At 45.2% G+C, this 19,912-nt stretch overlaps 1 protein-coding gene across 1 annotated transcript; it reads right to left on the bottom strand.

Annotated features, from left to right (window-relative positions):
• Positions 1-11,869: 11,869 nt before the first annotated feature.
• Positions 11,870-13,210, bottom strand: POU3F3 (POU class 3 homeobox 3; the record flags this gene model as incomplete). The annotated part of the gene is made up of 1 exon (XM_081326560.1): positions 11,870-13,210. The coding sequence occupies one exon, from the start codon at positions 13,208-13,210 to the stop codon at positions 11,870-11,872; it is 1,341 nt and encodes a 446-aa protein (XP_081182686.1).
• Positions 13,211-19,912: the final 6,702 nt, after the last annotated feature.

Raw genomic sequence — 19,912 nt, 5'->3', positions numbered from 1 at the left:
ACATAGATCCACCTTCAACTATGGAAGCTCAAGGGGTGACTTGAACCTCAGTTCAAGTGATTTCACAGGAATGTTGTTCTAAAGCTAGAATGAACGGGAGACTGGCAGGAGCAAAAGCAAAGAATAACAGCCATCTTTTCTAATCCAGCCTTAGGATGCCCTATTACACAAAAAACTATAATTCTACTCCTTGTAGTCAGAATCTTGGGAAAGATGGAGAAATATATTCACATGGGCTGCATCTTCTTCTTCTTTCTCTCCCTAGTCCAGCACCTGAGACCCTTTTGCTCTCAGAAAAAGTGACAATGGTGGGAAGAAGACTGGAAGAGTGGAGGCAAACAGCAAGGTGAATGAAGCAGAAACTCTTTTGATCAGTTTTTTTTTAAAAAATGTTCAGTTCCCAGTTTAAAAAGAAGAGTGGGTAAGATTAGTATCCTTTTCTCAGATATAGGAATATTACAGCAGGCATGGGGAGTGAGGGAGATGAAAACTAGAGGCCCATTCATGCGCTTAAGGCACCAAGCTAGAAAACAGAAGACAAGCCCCACCTTAGCCATGAAAGCCATTGGGTGAGTTTGAGCCCGTCACTCTCTCAGTCCAACTCATCTCACAGTGGTTTTGTGGTGGAGCAAATAGGAGGAAGAAAATGTGTTGGATATGTTTTCTGCCATGAGTTATTTGTAAAAACAATAAATCTTGGAGATATATATAAATATGGAGACAAAATTGCCATTCGTGGCTGGATATTTTTTTTTTTAAAAAAATAAAAAGTAAAGATACTTACACCAAGAAGTGAATAAATGAATATTCATGACCACGCAAATGGGAAGAGTGCTGAAGGCCATTCAATCCAGATTCTGAAAGTATCTAAGTGCTCCACTTTCTATCCTGAACCCCAGTTCCTGAACCATGGCAATCCTGTCCAAACGCCAGACCAAAATGTGGCTGGGCATCTACAGGTGACCTTCTTGGACCCCTGTTCTGAAGAAGATTAAGTCCAACAAAATCCTACTTTTCAACAGGTTCAAAGGAGCACTTCCCTTACAAGGGCTACTGTTGTATCCTTTTCTTAAGAATTCTGAACAATGGAGCTGAGCCATGAGCAGAAGATAATTAGATCTTTAGTAGATTTTGGGGCAAGAATATCTCTTACCAGTTCTACAATCTTTGGTTTATGTCAGGGACTGCTGGGCAGGAATGGGGTTTTTCATTCTGTGCTGGACAGTCCAAATAAGGAACGACAGGCTACCAAACTATGAGAAGTACTTTCCGCTAAAACTGACAGTTTAGAAAATGTATGTAGAGGAAACAAGTGCTGCCACCAGGGATTGTACCACCCATGAAGTAATTTATACACCAATGGCCTCTCCCTAAATGGGTGGAGGGCTAACCTTTCATCATAGGGGTAACTTTCTACATTCTTTAAGATTGCATTTCTCATCTTGTCTAATATTCCGTGCCAATTAGGGGATCAAAAACATCCCCAATATTTTTGTAATTTACATCACAAAATGTTTGTGAGAGTATATAAAGGTATGTGTATGGATCTGGCTTTACATAACTACTTTCAATGTTATTAAAACTAGGTCCGACACATTGTACATATTCACCCAGAGAAAAATCCACTGGAATCTTATACCTAACGTTGTAATGTAAAAACGACCATTTTTGGGGTGTCTACTAAGCCAGGTAAGGTCCATTGAGTTCAATGACAGTGCTCAGTGCTATTGGATTACACTGTGAAACACTATTATGAAGAAAGAATTAAAAGATGGCATATTTACCCAGTTTCTTTCTTTTTTCTCTTTACCAACGCTGTATTTGCACCCTCCCTTTCCCATATTCTGCCAGAGAAATATTTTTTTTCTGAACTATAGGAAAAGTTTTTTAAAAAAACAAAACCTGGGCAATAACCATGCAAGAATTGTATTGTACCACTCAATGCACATGGCTCTAGAATCTAGATAACAAGCACAAACTGAACACTGGGACTGGTAGGCAGCCAAAGAACATGCTGATGAACGGGGGGGGGGGGGGATAGGGTAGCCTAGTTAGGCTAGCCTAGTTGAGGTAGCCTAGTTAGAGACTTGGAGGACCTCTGTAAGAGTCTTTGTAGCTTAACTAAGAGCAAAGAGGCACTGTCCCTCATCAGTTTAAAACAATAGAAGAAGAGTCTGCCAACACGGTCTTTGCCTTCCCTGCCTTACAGTTCTTGCAGATTATCTGGCAACTTCTTGGCTTAAGCACCAGCTTTTATTTTGTGCCCTTTTAAAGGGCTACGGGGAAGAAAGTGTAGTCTTGCAAAGTTTTCTTCAACACACCCGCATTATCTGATCTTAAATATCATTGGGAGCCGACTCCTTTTGAAGCTAGCTTGATCCTGAAAATGGCAATATTGAGTATGAAGGTAGGCACTTTAACAAAGCCAAGGCCCTCCGGGGAGGCCGCCGTCCTTTTCTTTAAAGTTTTGATCACCGCCTCAAGCCTAAACTCACCGAAGTGCGGGCAAGCGGGGAAGGAGCAGCTGCCTTGCGCATCTCCGAACCTCTTCAACTAGGTGCGCCGAAGAGCTTCTCAGCGCCTGGCTTCCGAGAGCGGGCTCTCTTCTGCCTTTGATTCAGAAGAAAGAGGAGCTTCAAACGACATTTGTTTGCTTATTCTGGGGGAACTTTTTCTGATATAAAGGATCTACAGAGAACGGCGCTCGGCTAGATGGGCGGGGGGCGGGCCGCGATTCCTAAAGGGTGCATTTCCTTCTCCGCAGTCTCTCCAGTTCAGGATAAAGCGCGGAGCTTCAGAGCCAACCCTCCCTGTTCGCCGCTGGGTCTGGGGGGGGGGGGGAGGAGGAGGAGGAGGAGGTCTGGGGAACCGCTGGCGGCAGCGGAGGCAGCCGCCAGCTCTCGCGCCGGCGTAACAGAAAGGCTATTGTAAGCACAACGTGCTCTCAGCCCAAGAGCCTCCAGTTGTTGAATGGCGATTTGGGGCACATAAACACAGCAGCTTTGCGGTTCCCTTCCTTCTCCTCTGCTCCGGCCTTCCAAGAAACCGTTCCAGTTGGAAAGGGTAGGCCGAGACAGGAGTTACCACGGTGCAAAAGAAAGCAGGGCTGGCCTTGCAAACAGCCTTCCTCTGCACAGTCACGCTAAACCTTAAATCTTGTGCTTCCTGGGTGTGAAAAAGAAGAAGAGGAAGGGAAGGGAAGGGAAGGGAAGGGAAGGGAAGGGAGGGAAGGAAGGAAAGAAGGAAGGAAGGAAGGAAGGAAAAGAGAAAGAAAAAGAAAGAAAGAAAGAAAGAAAGAAAGAAAGAAAGAAAGAAAGAAAGAAAGAAAGAAAGAGAAAGAAAGAAAGGAATTCTGCAGGGGAACTTCAGCTCACACTGTAGACAGGCAGGGGAAGCAGTTGGGGATCCGAAGTTGGCACTGTTGTGTTCCAGCAACCTCCCTTTCAGTGGGAAAAAATAGCCTAAAGCAAATAGAAGGGAACTCAAATCTGGAGGCTTTCCTCAGGCTCCACGGGGCGAAGAGTGATCCTGAAGTCCGGAGACCGAGTGGGCCGCTTCGCGTGTGGGACCTTGATCTCTCCCCTTCCCTCCGCCTTCTACGGTGCCCCAAGACGCGGGGTTGACTCGCAATTCCGGAAAGCGGCCCAGGGGAACTCGAAGGGTCATTCCATAGCCTTTTTATTGACAGAATGTAGCAGCGTTTAATTTTCCAAAACTGAACTGTAAACTCAATTTTTTCACGTGTCCAAAAATGACTCCTACAAGGACTCCTGGGCTGGAAGAAGATACTCTTAGGATTGCCATCTAACCATTGTAAATCCGACATTGCAGTAATGTAGAGAGAAGCTTTATATCGCCTGAAGGATGATCAGGTGATGCTATAAATCCTTAGTGAGGAAATGTCCCTAATATTCCTGAATTCAGTGGGATTTCTGCATAGACACTCATAAAAAGGCCCTGTAAGCTGCTAAAAGCTCTTAACTTTCTGATAATTTAAGGTCCTTCTGCGATGTTCATACTGTATGTATGGGCGTATGAACTTCCAAATGTACCGTTTCTGACTTTAGAGAATGTCTTCCCTGATCATTCATTGTCTCCAAAAGACGGCTTAACACAAAATGAAAACAGAGAGGATTTTTTCCTTCTTTCCTGTATGAGAAAACATTATTTGGAATATTATTTAGAATATGCTTCTTTTTCCCTGTCACCAAAGGATTCCCTTTCAGCATACACTCACATTTATATATTCCAATATATAAAAGCAATCCATAGATTCTTAATATTCAATTTTTCTTTTATCTTATGACAGTCAGTTCCAGAAAGTTGGGATCTATTGCTATTTCTTCCCCTTTACCCTATATTAGCAAAAGAATCTATTAGTAGTCACCCATGCTATGAGAAGGTTAAAGATGAAATTGAAATAGGTAAAGATAAAATCTCCATTGAGTCCTGATGATTTGATGGATGCTTCCATATGGCAACAGTGTGGAACAGGTTTATCATTGGCTTTTTCCAGGTGTGTGAATGGCAGCACCCAGTTGACCTTGGTGTGGCTTTGCAGCTAAGCAGGGTTAGGCAAGGTTAGTACTCAGATGGAGGAATGTTAGGGCTATAAATTAAGTGGAAAAGGCTCAAATCACACAAAGTTCACCCCTGAAGTAGGTATGGGTTAATTAGATATGTAGAAACAGAGTTTGCAAAAGAATGAGTCTAGTTTGTATTTAGCCTCTGTAAATTGTATAGATATTGTATATCTAAAAGGTAGAAAAAAACAAAAAAACAAAGCTATACTTGTTAATATGGATGGATAAGGGGGACATAATGCAAGTATTAGACTAAACGTTAAAAATACTGACATACAGTCTGCTGGTAACTATAGAAGCTATCCTAGAAGATCTGCAAAACATTTTTACTCTATCTGGTTGGTCAGATTCAGTTATCATACTATATTCATTATGTCTTCAAATATTCTCTCTTCAAATATTCTGATTTCTGATACTACAGATATTACAGAGTGGAAATAAGAATAAAAACTGCATTTACATGTAATATTCAGTGAAAGATATAGTGAAAAAAGTAGTTTACAGTTCCTAAGGGGAAATATCTCACCATGAAGTCTTCTATACTTGAAGAAATTTCCACTGCATTTAGTGAGATTTACTCTTAGGAAAGCAGACTGTTTAAAGTCATAGCCTTAAACACAAGTATCCCTTCCCTCTGGAGATGCAGAGTTTGGGGAAATAGATTAGAAAAACATCCCATTCAAACTGTTCTGATCTGTAATTAAATGTAAGCTTGTACTCTCTGATGGCATTGGCAAAGTTGCAATGATCCAAAGACAGGTTGCTGTGTCTGAATGGTTCTTTCATTAATGAGAATGCCAAAGAGGTAGAAAGAGAAAAGGAAGGAAGAAGAGGAGGAGGAAAGGAAAGGAGCTTGTGTGTTCTTATCTGGGCTTTAATTTAGTTGCTAAGCAACCCGTTTTTGGTAATTCATCCGCGAAATTTAAATCTTTAAGAAAGGATCCTGCGTGTCTGACTTAATGGTCACCAAGAGAAAGAAAACTTGTATGGTGTGCAAGAGCTGGCAATTCTGGCTGGCCAAGTAACAGCAGGCATGGAAATAATAACACATTTAACAAAAATTGTGCTCTTCACCATCTCAGTTTAATGACCCTATGCAGGAAGGACAAGAAATTTGGCTAAGGAGAATTCTTCCTCTGTACCCAAATCCAGATTCCCAGCAAGTTGCATGCTCCTTATTGAGTTTGGGTTGCATATTCATTAGGCAACTCCATCCATCCATCCATCCATCCATCCATTTCTGGAGTCCTTCTTCCTTCCTCCTTTCCTCCTTCTCATGCTCAATGCATGCCAAACTCCACTGCATCTTAAAGCTCTTTCATTAATCTACCCAGTCATAGACACCAGTTACTCTCACTATGGATAGTATTTTCTTTTTTTCTGTCTTGCAAAGATCTTTCAGAAGAGCTTACCTAATTTCCTGACCATACTGACCACATCGACTACATTGTATGAACAGTGTGCAAAGAAGAAAGAAGGGAGGGAACAAGACAGAAAAGTGAAGAAGATGATATTGAAGGGGACAATCAATTCCAACGCCCATTTATGTGGGACCACTTGCTCCGGAAAGAGCATCAATCAGTGACAGTATATTGATAAAGATCTTCTAAATCACCCCAAACATGTTCTAGATGATATAAATAACCTAGCACTGACCTGATCATGTCATGAGTATCAAAGAGGTGGAAGCATACCACCCACAAGAAAAATAAATATCTCCATCCAGCCTGACAGATCTACCTCTCACTTCTCTTCTCAGAGGTGAGATCCATTGAGTCCAATAAGGCTTAATTCTAAGTAAGTGCATTCCTCATTTCTGCCTTTTTTGCATCTCCCTACTATGATTTTAAGGTTTTAAAGCAGGAATGTCAAGGTGAAGAAAGACAAGTTTGATTTTTGATTTTAGTAAGACTGAACAGCTTTAAATTAAATACAACAGCTTCTACTTAACTGCTGTTTGAATTCAATTTTTATAAATGGTTGGTTGTCCATCTTTAAATCTATTTTGCACCTAGAACTAAATCCTACAAACTACCTATTTATTTTGGGATGGTGTTGTGCTTCTTGTTATTTATCTTTAATAGCTTTCTGAGAAAGAGAAAGAGAGAGAGAGAGAGGGAGGGAGGGAGGGAGAGAGGGATGTAGTGCATGCCCAATTTCCTTTTGGCTGTTATCCTTCTTGCCACACAGGTTTACCAGCAAAATTTAGTCGGCCTTACTTCCTGTAAAGGGTTTGCACCACCTCTTTCTCTTTCAAGCCCTTCACTGGCTATAGAATTAGAAAGCTAGTGACGTCACTTGAATGACCAGCAAGTACTGTAAAGGCTGCACAGCAGTCAAAGCACCAGCAGAATTTGGTCTCTGGAGAAACAAGGCCAACCATCTGCATCACTGGATCCTGAGTCAGAGCTATGGTAGTCTGTGCTTCTCTGCCCACTTACCTGGGAATGCTCAATGGGGCTACTAACTTCTGAGCAGACATTATATAGGGCTGCATGCTCAATTTCATTCTCTTCTTCCTAAACTTCCATAAACCCACAGCAGTGGTGACAAATAGAAACTGCTTAAGATTTTCAGTAAGTTGTGCTATGGACTTTGGAAATCTACAGATGTGCCCCTGGAGAGCTACTCCATCTTTACTCAGCCTGTTTCTTTCTCTCTCAGACATACAATGATTGGCATGCAGTATCCAACAACCTAATGTTACTCTGTGTCCAGCTTGTAGGAACTGACTAGACAATTGCCGTCTGCCTCTTGAGCCCTCACCACATCACCCATAGTCCAGACATCAAAACTAGCAAGTCCTTTCTCATTCTCTCTGATCTTTGAACAGTGGCATTAAATAGAGAAATATTTCTGTGTGTCTGTGCGTCTCTTTAGGCCCCCTCTACTTTTTACATTTAGCTTTCTATCATTTTTGCCTTGAAAATAGCCCCAAACTGGGAAGTATGACATTTAATACAATACAATAGAAGCCTGCAATCCTGACCAACATGTATGGCACCCATTCTACAATGTGATTGACCACTTTAGAACTGCATGCAAAAAATAGTCTATGGGGTGGTCAAGGAGCCACCAGTTCATCTCCGAGCGCTGCCAGTCAAAGATTTATTTTCCATCCTTATCCAAATACTTCTACATCTTAACAGGTATATATAAATGTATAATATATCTTTATAAAGATATAGAAATGTCATTTTGCTTTTAGCTTGAAGATGTTGATATTTTATTACAAAAATAAATGAATAAATAGTAATACAATGATATATTGTTGCTTTCGACAGGATAAATATTTTACAAATATATAATCTTTTAAAAACAAATGTAACTGTTAAATTATGGAAAATATGACACTTATTGATAAAATTATCAATAATATATACTGCATTTCTTATTGGAATTGATTGTTCTCCAAAGATTCAATTGAAAACCCTTCATATAAAACAAGTTTCGACCATTGCAATATGCAAATGCCATTGACTACATTAAAAGATAAAGTATGCTTTAAAAAAATCTGCTCTGATTTAAATACAAGCCAAAAGTTTCTGTTTATATTCTGCAAAATTGCCTGTCGAAAACAGTGATCAGTGAGGTGATTTGAACATTTTATATTGGTTAGAGATTTGGACTGAACGTAATGAAGTCAACTAGAAACTCAGGGAGAATAAAAAAAGCTTGCAGAGAAGGAATGTAAATCTTGGAATCACTCAGATTGATTTAATGATTTTGTAAAATATTTTGCCCCCCTTCTTTTCCATTTTGAGAGAATGGAATATAGGAAGAGCCTAACTGTGTGATCTTAAACATTTTCTCTGAAGTAAATTTCCCATTATGCTCAATGAAACTTTTTCCCAGTTGTGCCTTTAAACAGTTTGAATTATCAATCAGGGAAGGCAGAATGGTCAGTTATTACAGTGCTTAGAAACATTAAGAGATCTGATGAGATAAAGCATTTCTATCATTTCCATGATACAACAACATATGTTCTCCTTAATGCTTCCTCTCAGTGCTGGATGGACTTTTAATTCTGAAACTTCAGTCCTACAAACATCAAACGGAGGGAGGGAGGGAGGGAAGGGAGGGAGGGAAGGAAGGAAGGAAGGAAGGAAGGAAGGAAGGAAGGAAGATAGACAGGCACCTTGGTAGATTGTGTGTATATCGACACAGACATATTTTGCAAATAATTGCTTTCAGAAGTGACTGACCGAAAACCCCCCTTAATAAAAAATGTGAGGTTTTCATCAAAATGCAATAAGCAAATGACTAAAACAAATTATATACAGACTCACTTTCTGGGGAAAAAACCCTCCCCCCCCATCCCTTTCCAGTCTTTCTCTGCTTTGAATGTAGGATTTTATCTCATGTAGTTGTCACTGTATCAATCACATAAAATCAAGTTTATGGCCTCAACATTGGAAATTTTCTTTCCTTGTTTCTCTTGCACCCAGTCAAGACTATAACCTGGGGCATCGAAAATTAAAGTAACACAAATCCTACACTAGTCTTACCAGGCTGTTTTCCATCCCTTTTAGGATGTTGCCAAAGTCAACAAGCATGTGGTATTTACCAATTTAATTTGGAGTTAAACAATGCCTTTCAGAGTGTTGGTCTAAAAACTTACTGGAAAGAAATAACGTTAGTTATTAGTTTTAAGCGTTTATCAAGTTAAAGAAATGGCACTAACAGTCTGTTCAAACCTTAGGTTGATCATCACTTTTAGATTTATGCTTCTGTTTAGTGGGGGAGTGCAGAACACACAGTCTGAGTAAAGTATTATGTTATTGCAAACATGGGATTCAAACTTCAAACCTGTCCTAGCTTCTTTTCCTTTCTTGTGTAATAGTAACAAACAGGATAACCAGCATGTTAGTGGTACATCTACCAATATCCTTAGTAACACCAAAATTCACATTTATTGTAATATATGACTAATGTAAAATGTGGAAGAAGGGGGCACTATTTCTAATGTATCTGCACCCGAGTCACCTCCCAGACATTTCTCTAAAGCAGTACAACAGTTATAAACTATCGGAACTCTAATTAAAGCTCTGGCTGTTTTCTTCTTTCTCCCTATTCATATGTGTACATTTAGAAGTATCATTTGTTTAATTATGGTGGTGATAAATTAAACAAAAAGTTATACATACCACAATGTATTGAAATAATATATTTTCTCGGGGAAACCCGCACTTTATGGATTATATTGCAAATGGAGGAGTGGGGCATTATATAGATAGCTTATCATCTGGGACTACTGTGCTAAACTTATTCCTTAAAAAGGAATTAAACAATGGCTTTATGTTCTAGAGTCTTGCTTTATCAATCCAATACACACACTCTCGATGATTGATTGATATAGAAATACTGTGTAGCTACCTACGGATTTATTAGGAGTGGAACTACTTCTAAATGGCTAATTTCACCAGTACTGTGAAGAAAAGTTCTCTCTCTCTCCTCTGTCAAAAATATCATCAAAAGCTAGAGAAAACAGTTTGGTTCTATTTTTGATTCCGTCATTTAAAAGGATTCCAGTAACTTACTAGACACATTTTTTTTAATGTATCAGACAAAAGACTATTTCATTCTAACAAATTTATTTTCTCAATCGGTTCTTACGGAATCACTACTCAAATTAAATTACAATCAAATTATCACATCAAAAGATACCCTTATTACCTAATAGCCGTCCGTATTTTTTTTTCCATTTTATTTTTTTAAATTTGTGCTCGTTTGAAAAAAAACACGTAATACAAGATCTGGGGGAAAAAATAAATTACCGTTTTGCAGTAGTTCATAGGTATTCTGAATAAAATATTAAAAGAAGTCATTTAATGAAAATATAAAGCAAATTTTTTTTAGATCAACAATGGATCTAAACAATTCTCTATTGCCGTCTTTTTTCTTTTTGTTTGTTGAAAAGTCTGTTTATTAAAACCTACCAAAAACACTGCGAGGAAATGGCAGTATTATAGAATCACTTCCACAGCACCCCTTCAAGCAAGTTGGCAACGGATTTAAGAGAGAAGTTCAGATAAGTGCAGCTGTAGATGCCCAGTTGCTTTTTAAATCCCTTTATCTGAATCAGTCCAAAAATAAAAAAATATTAATAAAAATTATCAGTGAGATTTTTAAAAATTAATCTTCCAGGGTGGTTGGCAGCCATCAGAAGCATAATTTTGACAGCCCCTGAATTATTCCTTTTATGCCGCTGTTTTTCTTACTTCATGCAAAATCCTTCTATGGAGCTCCAACTTTAAGGACCAACAACCTTACTTTGCCTTTCCCCCTCCCCCCTCCCCCCTCCCCCCCTTTTTCTTTTCAGGGTCAGCTTTCTACTTGTCGTGTTTCTTTCTTTCTTTATCCCCTCCCCCCTCCTCTCTCTTTCTCATTGTATATAAATTTGCTTTCCTATCCTGATTGCTTATTTTTTTTAGCTGCTGAGTGCACTATTTCCCCATTTTTCCCCATCTAAAGAGCCTGTCTCCTTTTTTCTTTTCATTTTGCAGAATATCATCCTTCTCGAGTGTATTCTTACCCTGCACCAAAAATTAATGTAGTTTGACCAAGAATAGCTTAAGGTCTGGAAAGCAGCTAATATTTGTTACTGGTTTTGTTCTGGGGCTCTTTCTCTCTCTAACCTTTCGCGTGTATTTAAACGCGTGTCTGTGTTTATACGTGCACGTGTTTGAGCTGGAGAGAAAAGTTTCAGGGAATCTCACAGGACAGTCCTTTGAAAAAGAACGGTGGTGAATGCGGTGGCAGGTGGGTGAGGCTAGGAAATGACGAAGGAGAAGAGAAAGGTAGGGGGATAGAATAAAAGTAGGTGGCGGTGCTTGTTTTATCGCTGCAAGGAGCAACCGCAGGACATAATTTAGATTTTGTCGAAGGAAAGGAAAGGAAAAAGAAAAGAAGTATTTTTTGGTCTGTCTGGGTTTCCATCACGCTGTTTTTTCTCCATGCTGAGATGGAATTCCCATTGCTGGGCTGGGCTGGACTTCTCCAAATGTTTCTGACACAGAGGCAGGTAGAAATGGTGGGGTCGGGAAACCGAACAGAAACGTGGGCTGCAGGTGTCTGGTCGTGTTTTTGTTTTCCTGTTTGCCTCCCTTCTCCTTCTCCCTCCCCTCCCCCACCCGGACTGCCCACCAGCGCTGTGCTTGCCTCCCTCTCCCTCTCCCTCTCCCTCTCTCTCTCTCTCTGTTTCTTCTCCTTCTCCTCTCCCCCCCTTCTCTCTAATAACTCCTCTCATTTTTGTGACGACCACTCTGTCCCTCTGACTGTCTTTTTCACTGCACGCTCGCCTGAAGTCCGTGGTGCGGGGGCGGCGTGTCGGAGCTGACGTTGCCGACCTGGGAGTAGACATCGTCGGGCGTCTGCTGCTGGATCCCAGGGGGAGTCATCCGTTTCTCTTTCTGCCTTCGGTTGCAAAACCAAACCCTGACCACTTCCTTCTCCAGCTGCAGGCTGTCCGCTAGGTTCGTAATCTCCTGGGCGGAGGGCTTGGGGCATTTCAGAAAGTGGCTCTCCAAAGCCCCCTTGACACTCACCTCGATAGAGGTCCGCTTCTTCCTCTTCCTGCCCTGCGCGGCGATCTTGTCGATGCTGGTGGGGCTGCCCGTGGACGAGTCGGCTTCCTCCAGCCACTTATTTAACAAGGGCTTGAGTTTGCACATGTTCTTGAAGCTGAGCTGGAGGGCCTCGAAGCGGCAGATGGTGGTCTGCGAGAAGACGTTGCCGTACAGGGTGCCCAGCGCCAAGCCCACGTCGGCCTGCGTGAAACCCAGCTTGATCCGGCGCTGCTTGAACTGCTTGGCGAACTGCTCCAGGTCGTCCGAGGTCGGCGTGTCCTCGTCGGAGTGCGGATCGTGGCTGTTCAGGCCGCCGCCGCCGCCGCCGCCGTGGTGCGGGTGCGGGTGAGGATGATGGTGGTGGTGATGATGATGGCCCGGGTGGTCGCCCAGCTCTGGCGTGTCGCCCCTCACCAAGCCCGGGTGCACCAGGCTCTGGCTGCCGGGCGGGGGGCTCAGCATGCCGTTGACCGTGAAGCCGCCGGGTTGCGAGTAGATGAGCGACTGCTGCTGCTGCTGGCCGGCCATGGAAGGCAAGTGGGCGGCCGTGGTGGAGCCCCAGTGGCTCTGGTGCGGGGGACCCAGGTGCGGCGGTGGGGGCCTGTGATGCAGCGCCGCGCTGGAATGCAGGTCGTCCCGCCCGCCGCCGCCGCCGCCGCCGCCACCCTTCACGTCGGGCTGCTGTTGCTGCTGCTGCTGCTGCTGTTGCTGCTGCTGGGGGCTGCCCGTCATGCCCACCGGGCTGCTGGACCAGGGCGAGCCGGCTTCCACGGCGGCGGCGGCGGCGGCGGCGGCAGCGGCGGCGTGGGGCAGGGCTGTCACCCACTGGTGCGCGTGGCTCAGCATATGGCCGCCGTTGCTGGCCGCCATGGCGCCCTGCATGAAGTCACTCTGGACCATCTTCACGGAAGAAGGGTCGGTCCGGTAGCCCCCGCCGGACACCGAAGTGACGGCCACGCTGCCTGGCTGCATGCCCCCGCCGGAGTCCGAGTGGACGATGGAGCCCGCCGACAGGATGCTGTTGCTTGGCAGGTAGGGGTTAGACGCCGCCGTAGCCATCGCTGCTGCTGCTGCTGCTGCTTTTCTCCCCCCCCTCCACTTCGCACTCCAGCCTCCGCAGCCAAGGAGCGTGGGAGGAGAATCCTTGCCTGCCCGCGCGCCCGACCGCCCGCTCGGCCGGCACCGAGGCGAGTTCCGCGGCGTGCGCGCCCTCCTGGGCTCTCGGTCCCTTCTTCAGAAAAGGCAGCCCGTCCCCGGCGCTTCCACGTCTCCCCCCCCCCAACAGTCCTTGCTATTTACCTGTCAGCAGCAGCCAGTATATTGCAGCAGAGGGCGGGAGGGGGGGCAGGGAGAAAGAGAGGGGGGGGAAAAGCGAAAACTAGGGGAGGGGGGGTCACCCGACAATAGCTCCCCCTTTGGCTTTCCTTTTCTCCCTCAAGAGCATAGTTCTCCAGCAGTTTCTAGGTTGTTGGTTGTTGTTGTTTTTCCCCCCCAGGAAAGTTTCTTTCTTCCCCCCCCCTCTTGTAAGGCTTTGTAAGGTAAGTAAAATGCGGCTGGGCTCCTTTTCTTTCCCCGCACGTCACGCGCGCCCGCTCTCTCTCTCTCTCTCTCTCTCTCTCTCTCTCTCTCTCTCTCTCTCTCTTTCCGCCGGCGCAGCTCGGCTCCTTAACGGTCTCTCTCGCCTCCCTTTTCTCTAACACACAAGTTTTGTTTGTGTCCTAAGAAAACTTCTGGCATGGCTGGCGGCGGAGGCGAAGCTGAGGAGGAGACTGCATCGCTCAAAGTTGACGTCCGGTTGAAGCGCCCGGGTCCCTTGGAAACAGGAGTCTTCGGGCAACCTTTTCGCGAGGGTCTGGAGAAGAAGACATTTTCCTTGCCTTTTCTGCCTTCCCTCCTCCCGGGTGCCTCTTTCTTCCTCTTTTCACATGGGGAAAGGAATCGCGGGCAAGTGGTTCGTTTTTCCTTTTTCTCCAAACAAAACAAACCGGCGAAAAAAGTTTACAATTCCTGATCCCCTTCTAGGCGGGGCAGGTCTCGGGTGGACGGGAGGGAAGGCGAGGCGGCGGTCCAGCTGCTGTGAGAGAAGGCTTGGAGTCGCCTGGGTAAGAAGAGGTGTGCGGCGGTGTGCGCGCCTCTATGGTATCCTTAAGCCACTAACTCCAGTGGGGAAGTTCGCTGCCAGGTTCGCGAAGCATTAGTTGCTCCGGTGGTGCTGGAGTGCAGCAGCTCAGCTCAGTAATGCTCTTCCCTCGTTGCCGCTGCTGGTGTGCTGCTGCCGCCGCCGCCTCCTGCTCTCCTCCCCCTCCTCTCTTTCTCTTTCTCTCCCTCTGACAGTTCTCTCTCTGTCCCTCCCTCGCAGAGCAGGGACTGTCGAATGTTTACCCTCAGCCTTGAGCGCGCGCACCACCACCACACTTTCCCAAATACAAGGAAGTCGAGCGCGAGGGCCCCTGCTGATTGGCTACCCGCTGAGTGATTGACAGGCCCGGAATGACTGGCTCAGGACGCGAGGCCCCCCTTCCGGCCGTTCCGATTGGTTGCTTTTTAATTTAGGCAAAGTGTCGTGGAGGCTGGAAACCTGCCCTACCCCCCCTAAGTCCCCCCTCCCTTGGCTTCTTCTTTCTAGCGCTGCCTCCCCTCGCTTCCCTCCTCCTTCCGAGGACCCACAACATCTTAACTCTTGGAGCCCGGCGAATAAATCGGAGTTTTCCCGGCTCTGAGCTGAGAAAAGGGAGGCGAGAGAAAGGAGAGAGGCGGCGCGCGCAGGGGGGGCGGGGGGCGGGGGGGGGGAGCCAACGAAAAGAAGGGAGGGGGAGGGGGAGGATAAAGAGGAGCGAGGAAGAGGGGGGTTGCTGAGGTGGTGGTAGGAAAAGAAAACCCACGATATAATATTTTACTTGCGTGCCTAAAAATTCGTCTTATGGGCGCTTTAATCCATGTGTCGGGGGAATTGCCCCATCCTCACGGCCCCGTCGGTAAAAGGGAGGAAGGGTTGTCTCCCGACATCTTGCAAAGTTTACTCTTCTACCGGCTTCGTCGGAAGCATAAAGAGGGCTTCGCCTTATTCCGACGCGGCTTCCCGGTTCCCAACGGCAACCTCAGGGAAGCCGAGGCGAGATTCCGTGAGCTTTGGCCCATCCTTGCAGGCTACCGGCCTCCGGTTCCTTTGTCTGAGGCTGTCCCGGTGGCTGCGCGTCATGTGGGAAGCACAAAGCCCGGCTCACTCTCCCTCTTGGAGGAGCGTGTGCCCGCGACCCACCGGGGTCTCGGAGGAGAAGTTACCGAGTGGAAGAAAAGCTCTTCTTTCAGCGCGCGCGGTTGCAAAAACCAGGGCAAGGTACAAGGCGTCCTTTCAAAGCCGACGCGACCTCGCCGCACTTTTCCGTTGCTTTCTAAAATATGCCGGGACGCGCCTTTTCGACACCCCCCCCCAAAGGACTCTTAGTTCCTTCTAGCGGCGTTCGCCTTTCCCCCCCCAAACTCACCCCTTTTCCGAGGGTATTTTGCAGAAGGTAGATCCGGCTCGAGGACCACTTGGATGGCTGCTCCTCCAGCTGAAAGAGTTAAGGTGGGCGGGAGAGCGAGCGAGAGAGATGGGGAGAGAAAGGGAGGGAGGCAGGCGAGCAGGCAGAGCGGACGAGCCGTGCGAAAGGCAGCGCGGCAGCCTCAGTGAACAACGAGCAGAGAAAGTGGCGAGCCAAGCCAGGGGACACGGACCTGCCTGGGGATTCTGGGGAGGAAAAAAAATAATACACATTTCAGGCGTTCAACGTGGTTTGGGGGGGCTGGCGGGGCTCCTGTCATCTTCGTCTGCCCGGTTTCTCTCGCAGGCTCTTTCGGTAAAAAAAAAAATAAGTCCAGCGTGTTTACACTGAGAAAGGCAACACAACCCCCTCACTGCGCGCGGACCTCCCTCCAATTTGCAGGCTTGCCAAAGAAAAGTCCAACGTGGGGGGAATGCCAGGCTAGCGCTACCTCCAATTGTCCCTTCACCCCAACCTGGAAAAGGGAAGGTATGTGGGACTGGCCCGGTGGGGAGAGCAACCGGAGACTGGCAGCGAAGGTTCAGGACTCGCTCCAGTTCCTGCTTGTAAAGTTAAAAACGACACACCATTTTAGGTTGGTTTCGGGGTGGGGGGTGGGGGTGGGGGGGAAGAAGGGTGTGAGACAGTAATGTGTGAATTATTCCGAGACCTACACCTCAGCTCCGGAAAGGCGAAATAGCCCGAGTTCCTTTTTTATTGCTCGAGTCTTCCCGAGGTTTTCCTCTTTCCAACCGAGCTAGAGAGATGAAGGACCGGAGACAAGATTCCATTGAATCGGTGTGAGATCTCCAGGTGCAGCGGAGTCAATAGTCGGTGCCAGAACCCCATGTTTTCTTTTCCAGTCGATTTTGCTTGGATCAGGCTCAAAAACCGAGTGAGTCTCGTGGTTTTGTTTACACTGAATGGGGAGGATAGCAGCGGTGCCATGGGGCCGTCTTTCATTAATATACAGTGAGGATTTTGTCTAAATTACTGCTATGAATTTCACAGTACATGCTTTCAAAAGCCGTCTCAGGTGGCCTGATGAAACGTGATAGCGCCTCTGCAGACGCAATAATAATAATAATAACAACAACCATCATAATAATAAGTTTTTAAAAATTCTCCCGGAACCCAGCCTAGACTCACCAAACAAAGAATTGCTAACTGAGTTTGACGTTTTATGTATTTTTTTAAAATTTGTTTAAGGTTAAAAGAAAACTTAATCCTCCTCATCTCGCAACTACTCACTCCCCACCCCGCTTTCCTGTAGAGTGTGATTGCTTTGTCTGGGGGAAAATCCAAAGTATAACAAGAGGAGAACAGTTAGTGCTGATTTTCATTTGCATAAATTTTCATATATTTTAGTGAAAATAATAGACTAGTGGAGAGCTGGGCTTAGTGGAGTCAGTGCAAAGGAAAATCTTTCCCTGGATCGTTGCGCTGCAGTCGAGAATGTGAATTTTCCTCCTTAATAGCAAAGCACTTAAATTATAAATTCTGTTCATACTGGAAGCGCCTATTGGTAAGTGCATTTATATTTTTCTCCCTTTCTTGTTCTCACCTTTTCTCTCACCCCCCCCTCCCATGCGTCTTGGAACAGTGTGGATGCATGAGAGGAAACCCCCCCCCCCACACACACACCTTCTCAAGCATCTTAGTGAAAGATTAACCTAAGAAAGAAAGCAATTTCTGAGTGCTTGTGATGCCTGTGCACTTTGGGGGGCACTGGTGTAGCACTGGGAGAAAGGGGGCGAAGAAAGAAAGACCATCACTAGAAAGAGAATGTTTCGCAGTTGGCAAAGAAGTGGCCGGAAAGGGGTGCCGTTTTCCCACCTCCCCTCAAGAGAGAAGTGAGGATACCTTTAAAAACCCTAACTGTACGCCATCTAAGGGACACGGGCTGACCCAGAGGGGTAGCAACCCGGCGGCGGCGGCGGCGGCGGCGAAGGCCGGCAGTGATGCGCGCAGAGGGTTAATGTTGTAACCAGGGAACAGACGGTTAAGCACAACATCTACAGCTCTGTAGTGAAAGTCCATCAGAAAGAGTATAATCAATCAAAACTAACCAGGACATCTCTTCATTTTATCCTCTGAGGAGGTTGGGACCGAAGCAGAAGCAGCCGACTTCGCCCCAGCTCTCTCCCCCTCACTTTCTCCGAGGCAAACCGACCCCCTCCACCCCCACCCCCCCACACCACCATTCTCCTTTGCGCCCTTCCTTTTAGATCCCGGATTTCACAGAAGGACTCGGAAACCTTCTTCTTGCCGAGGCGCAGATCGGAAGGGTATCCTAACGGGAATAATTAGAAAGCCAGCCAGGTTGGAAGGCGAAGCGGGTGGAAGGCGATCGGGGAAAGACTCGAAGAAAACTTTAGCCGGCTCTCCAAACCCTTAATGGGGTGGGCGTCCCATTCCCCATTCCCATGATTTCTCCACCCCCACCCCCCCCACACACTTTTTATTATTTTTATTTTCGTGCTCCAGAGTTTCCTCTTTGCCTTAGAAAGCCCGCAACTCACACATGTGGATATTTTGAGTTGTAAAACAAAAGAACCGCAACACAACATAGCAAATCCCGGTATTAGATCGAGAGGTGGCTCGTAGGGAGGTGTCGGTTTCAGATGGGGGTGGAGGAGAATGGCCGGTCTCCCTTCTCTCGTTGGCGCGCTCAGCTTCCCTTTTGACTGGGGTTAACTCTGTGTGTTCCATTGGAACAGATGCGTATAAAGCTGCTCCCTCCAGATCATTTGTTTCCTTGATGGGGGAACATTTCTGAGCGGAACATATTGGTTGCCATAGAGAAAGAAATAAAGGAAGAACACTAGTCACATTAAGCTATATGTTTGTGCACTGGGCTTTAGATAAAAGGCCATGCTCCAGCCAGAGAGGAACGAAGCCAAAACCAGAGCTTTTCTAGCTTCACTAAAACTAACTTTATTTTGCTTTGGGCTTTCACTGTACCAGCTTATACGGGAATTTTATTGGTTGTTAGTTTTTTTACGGTGTGGTACGTTGAACAAAATAAAACTTTTTTAAGTTTTCGAGGAAACTGTCTGTCTTGGCCGGCAGGGGGCACGCTGTGGTGGCGATCGACGAGGGGATTCAAAGTACTTTTATTGAGCATCAGTTGCCTTCTTCCAAAAGTTGTTAGAAAGAGAAATAAGGAGGGGGGGTTATTTTCTCTTCTTAACTTCTATCTATCTATATTTCATAACAGTATATTTTTCTATGTCTTTACCTTGTGGCTATGAAATAGTGTCCTGTCACCCTTAAAAACATGAAACTACTATTTAAATAGAGTAGTCAGTATCACAAGAAAGAGGTAACAAAGGATATACCAGTAATGGGAAACTTGTCACTGTGACTGGTCAGCTACTAGGAGCTCTGACTGAATAGCCTCTCTTAAGTTATTTCCATTTCATTTAAAAAAAAACCACAGCAGTCCAAAAACATTCAGATAGACGGTTTGGTCTAGTAGTTAAGGAAAGAGGCTTGAAACCAGCAGGCTGTGAGTTCTACTTCTGCCTTAGGCATTAAAGCCAGTTGGGTAACTTTGGCCTAGTCACTCTCTCTCAGCTCAAGTCATCTCAGAGTGTTATTGTGGGGGAAATAGGACAGGTTTTTTTCTTCGTTGAGCTACTACTTATACAGATAATACAGGCAGGATAAAAATATAATAAAATAATCATGAAGAGAAGAGGAGAAGAATGGACAATGTGCCATAAAGTGATTTCTTGCACCAGGAATTGAAGTTCTGGGGCCTATTTGACATCTCAAGTGATAAGCCTAATTTTTTTTCCCATGATGAAATATTTCTTTCTTATCCTGATCACCAGTGAAGCAGGAATTCTTATTTTACTCAAGATACTCCCTTGTCCCTAAGAATAAGAAAGTAACAAGATTGCTAAAAGAACAAACACCATAGGAAAAAAAATGTAATACGGACACCATACTGCACATATGGACTATCTTTTCCCTAGATATATTTGAAGTGAGAGAAGTGATTTTTAACTTTTCTCTAGAGATAAATAATTAATAAACTATCCCTATCTAGAACAGGATCTCAAGCCACACAGATATTTTCATCCCATATATTTGAATCTATTGCAGAGTACTATTAGGAGATAATTTCCTGGTTATTAATTCTGACTGAAATTCTCACTAAGTTTTCTTAACATAGAAAGAATCCTTTGAAAAGAGTTTGTGTGGTTTGAATGGTTGCTGACTATTGGCT

This window comes from Vipera berus, assembly GCF_964194415.1.
Source record: "Vipera berus genome assembly, chromosome: 4".
Lineage (NCBI taxonomy): Eukaryota > Metazoa > Chordata > Lepidosauria > Squamata > Viperidae > Vipera > Vipera berus.
This window is presented reverse-complemented; position numbering and strand designations above follow the sequence as displayed.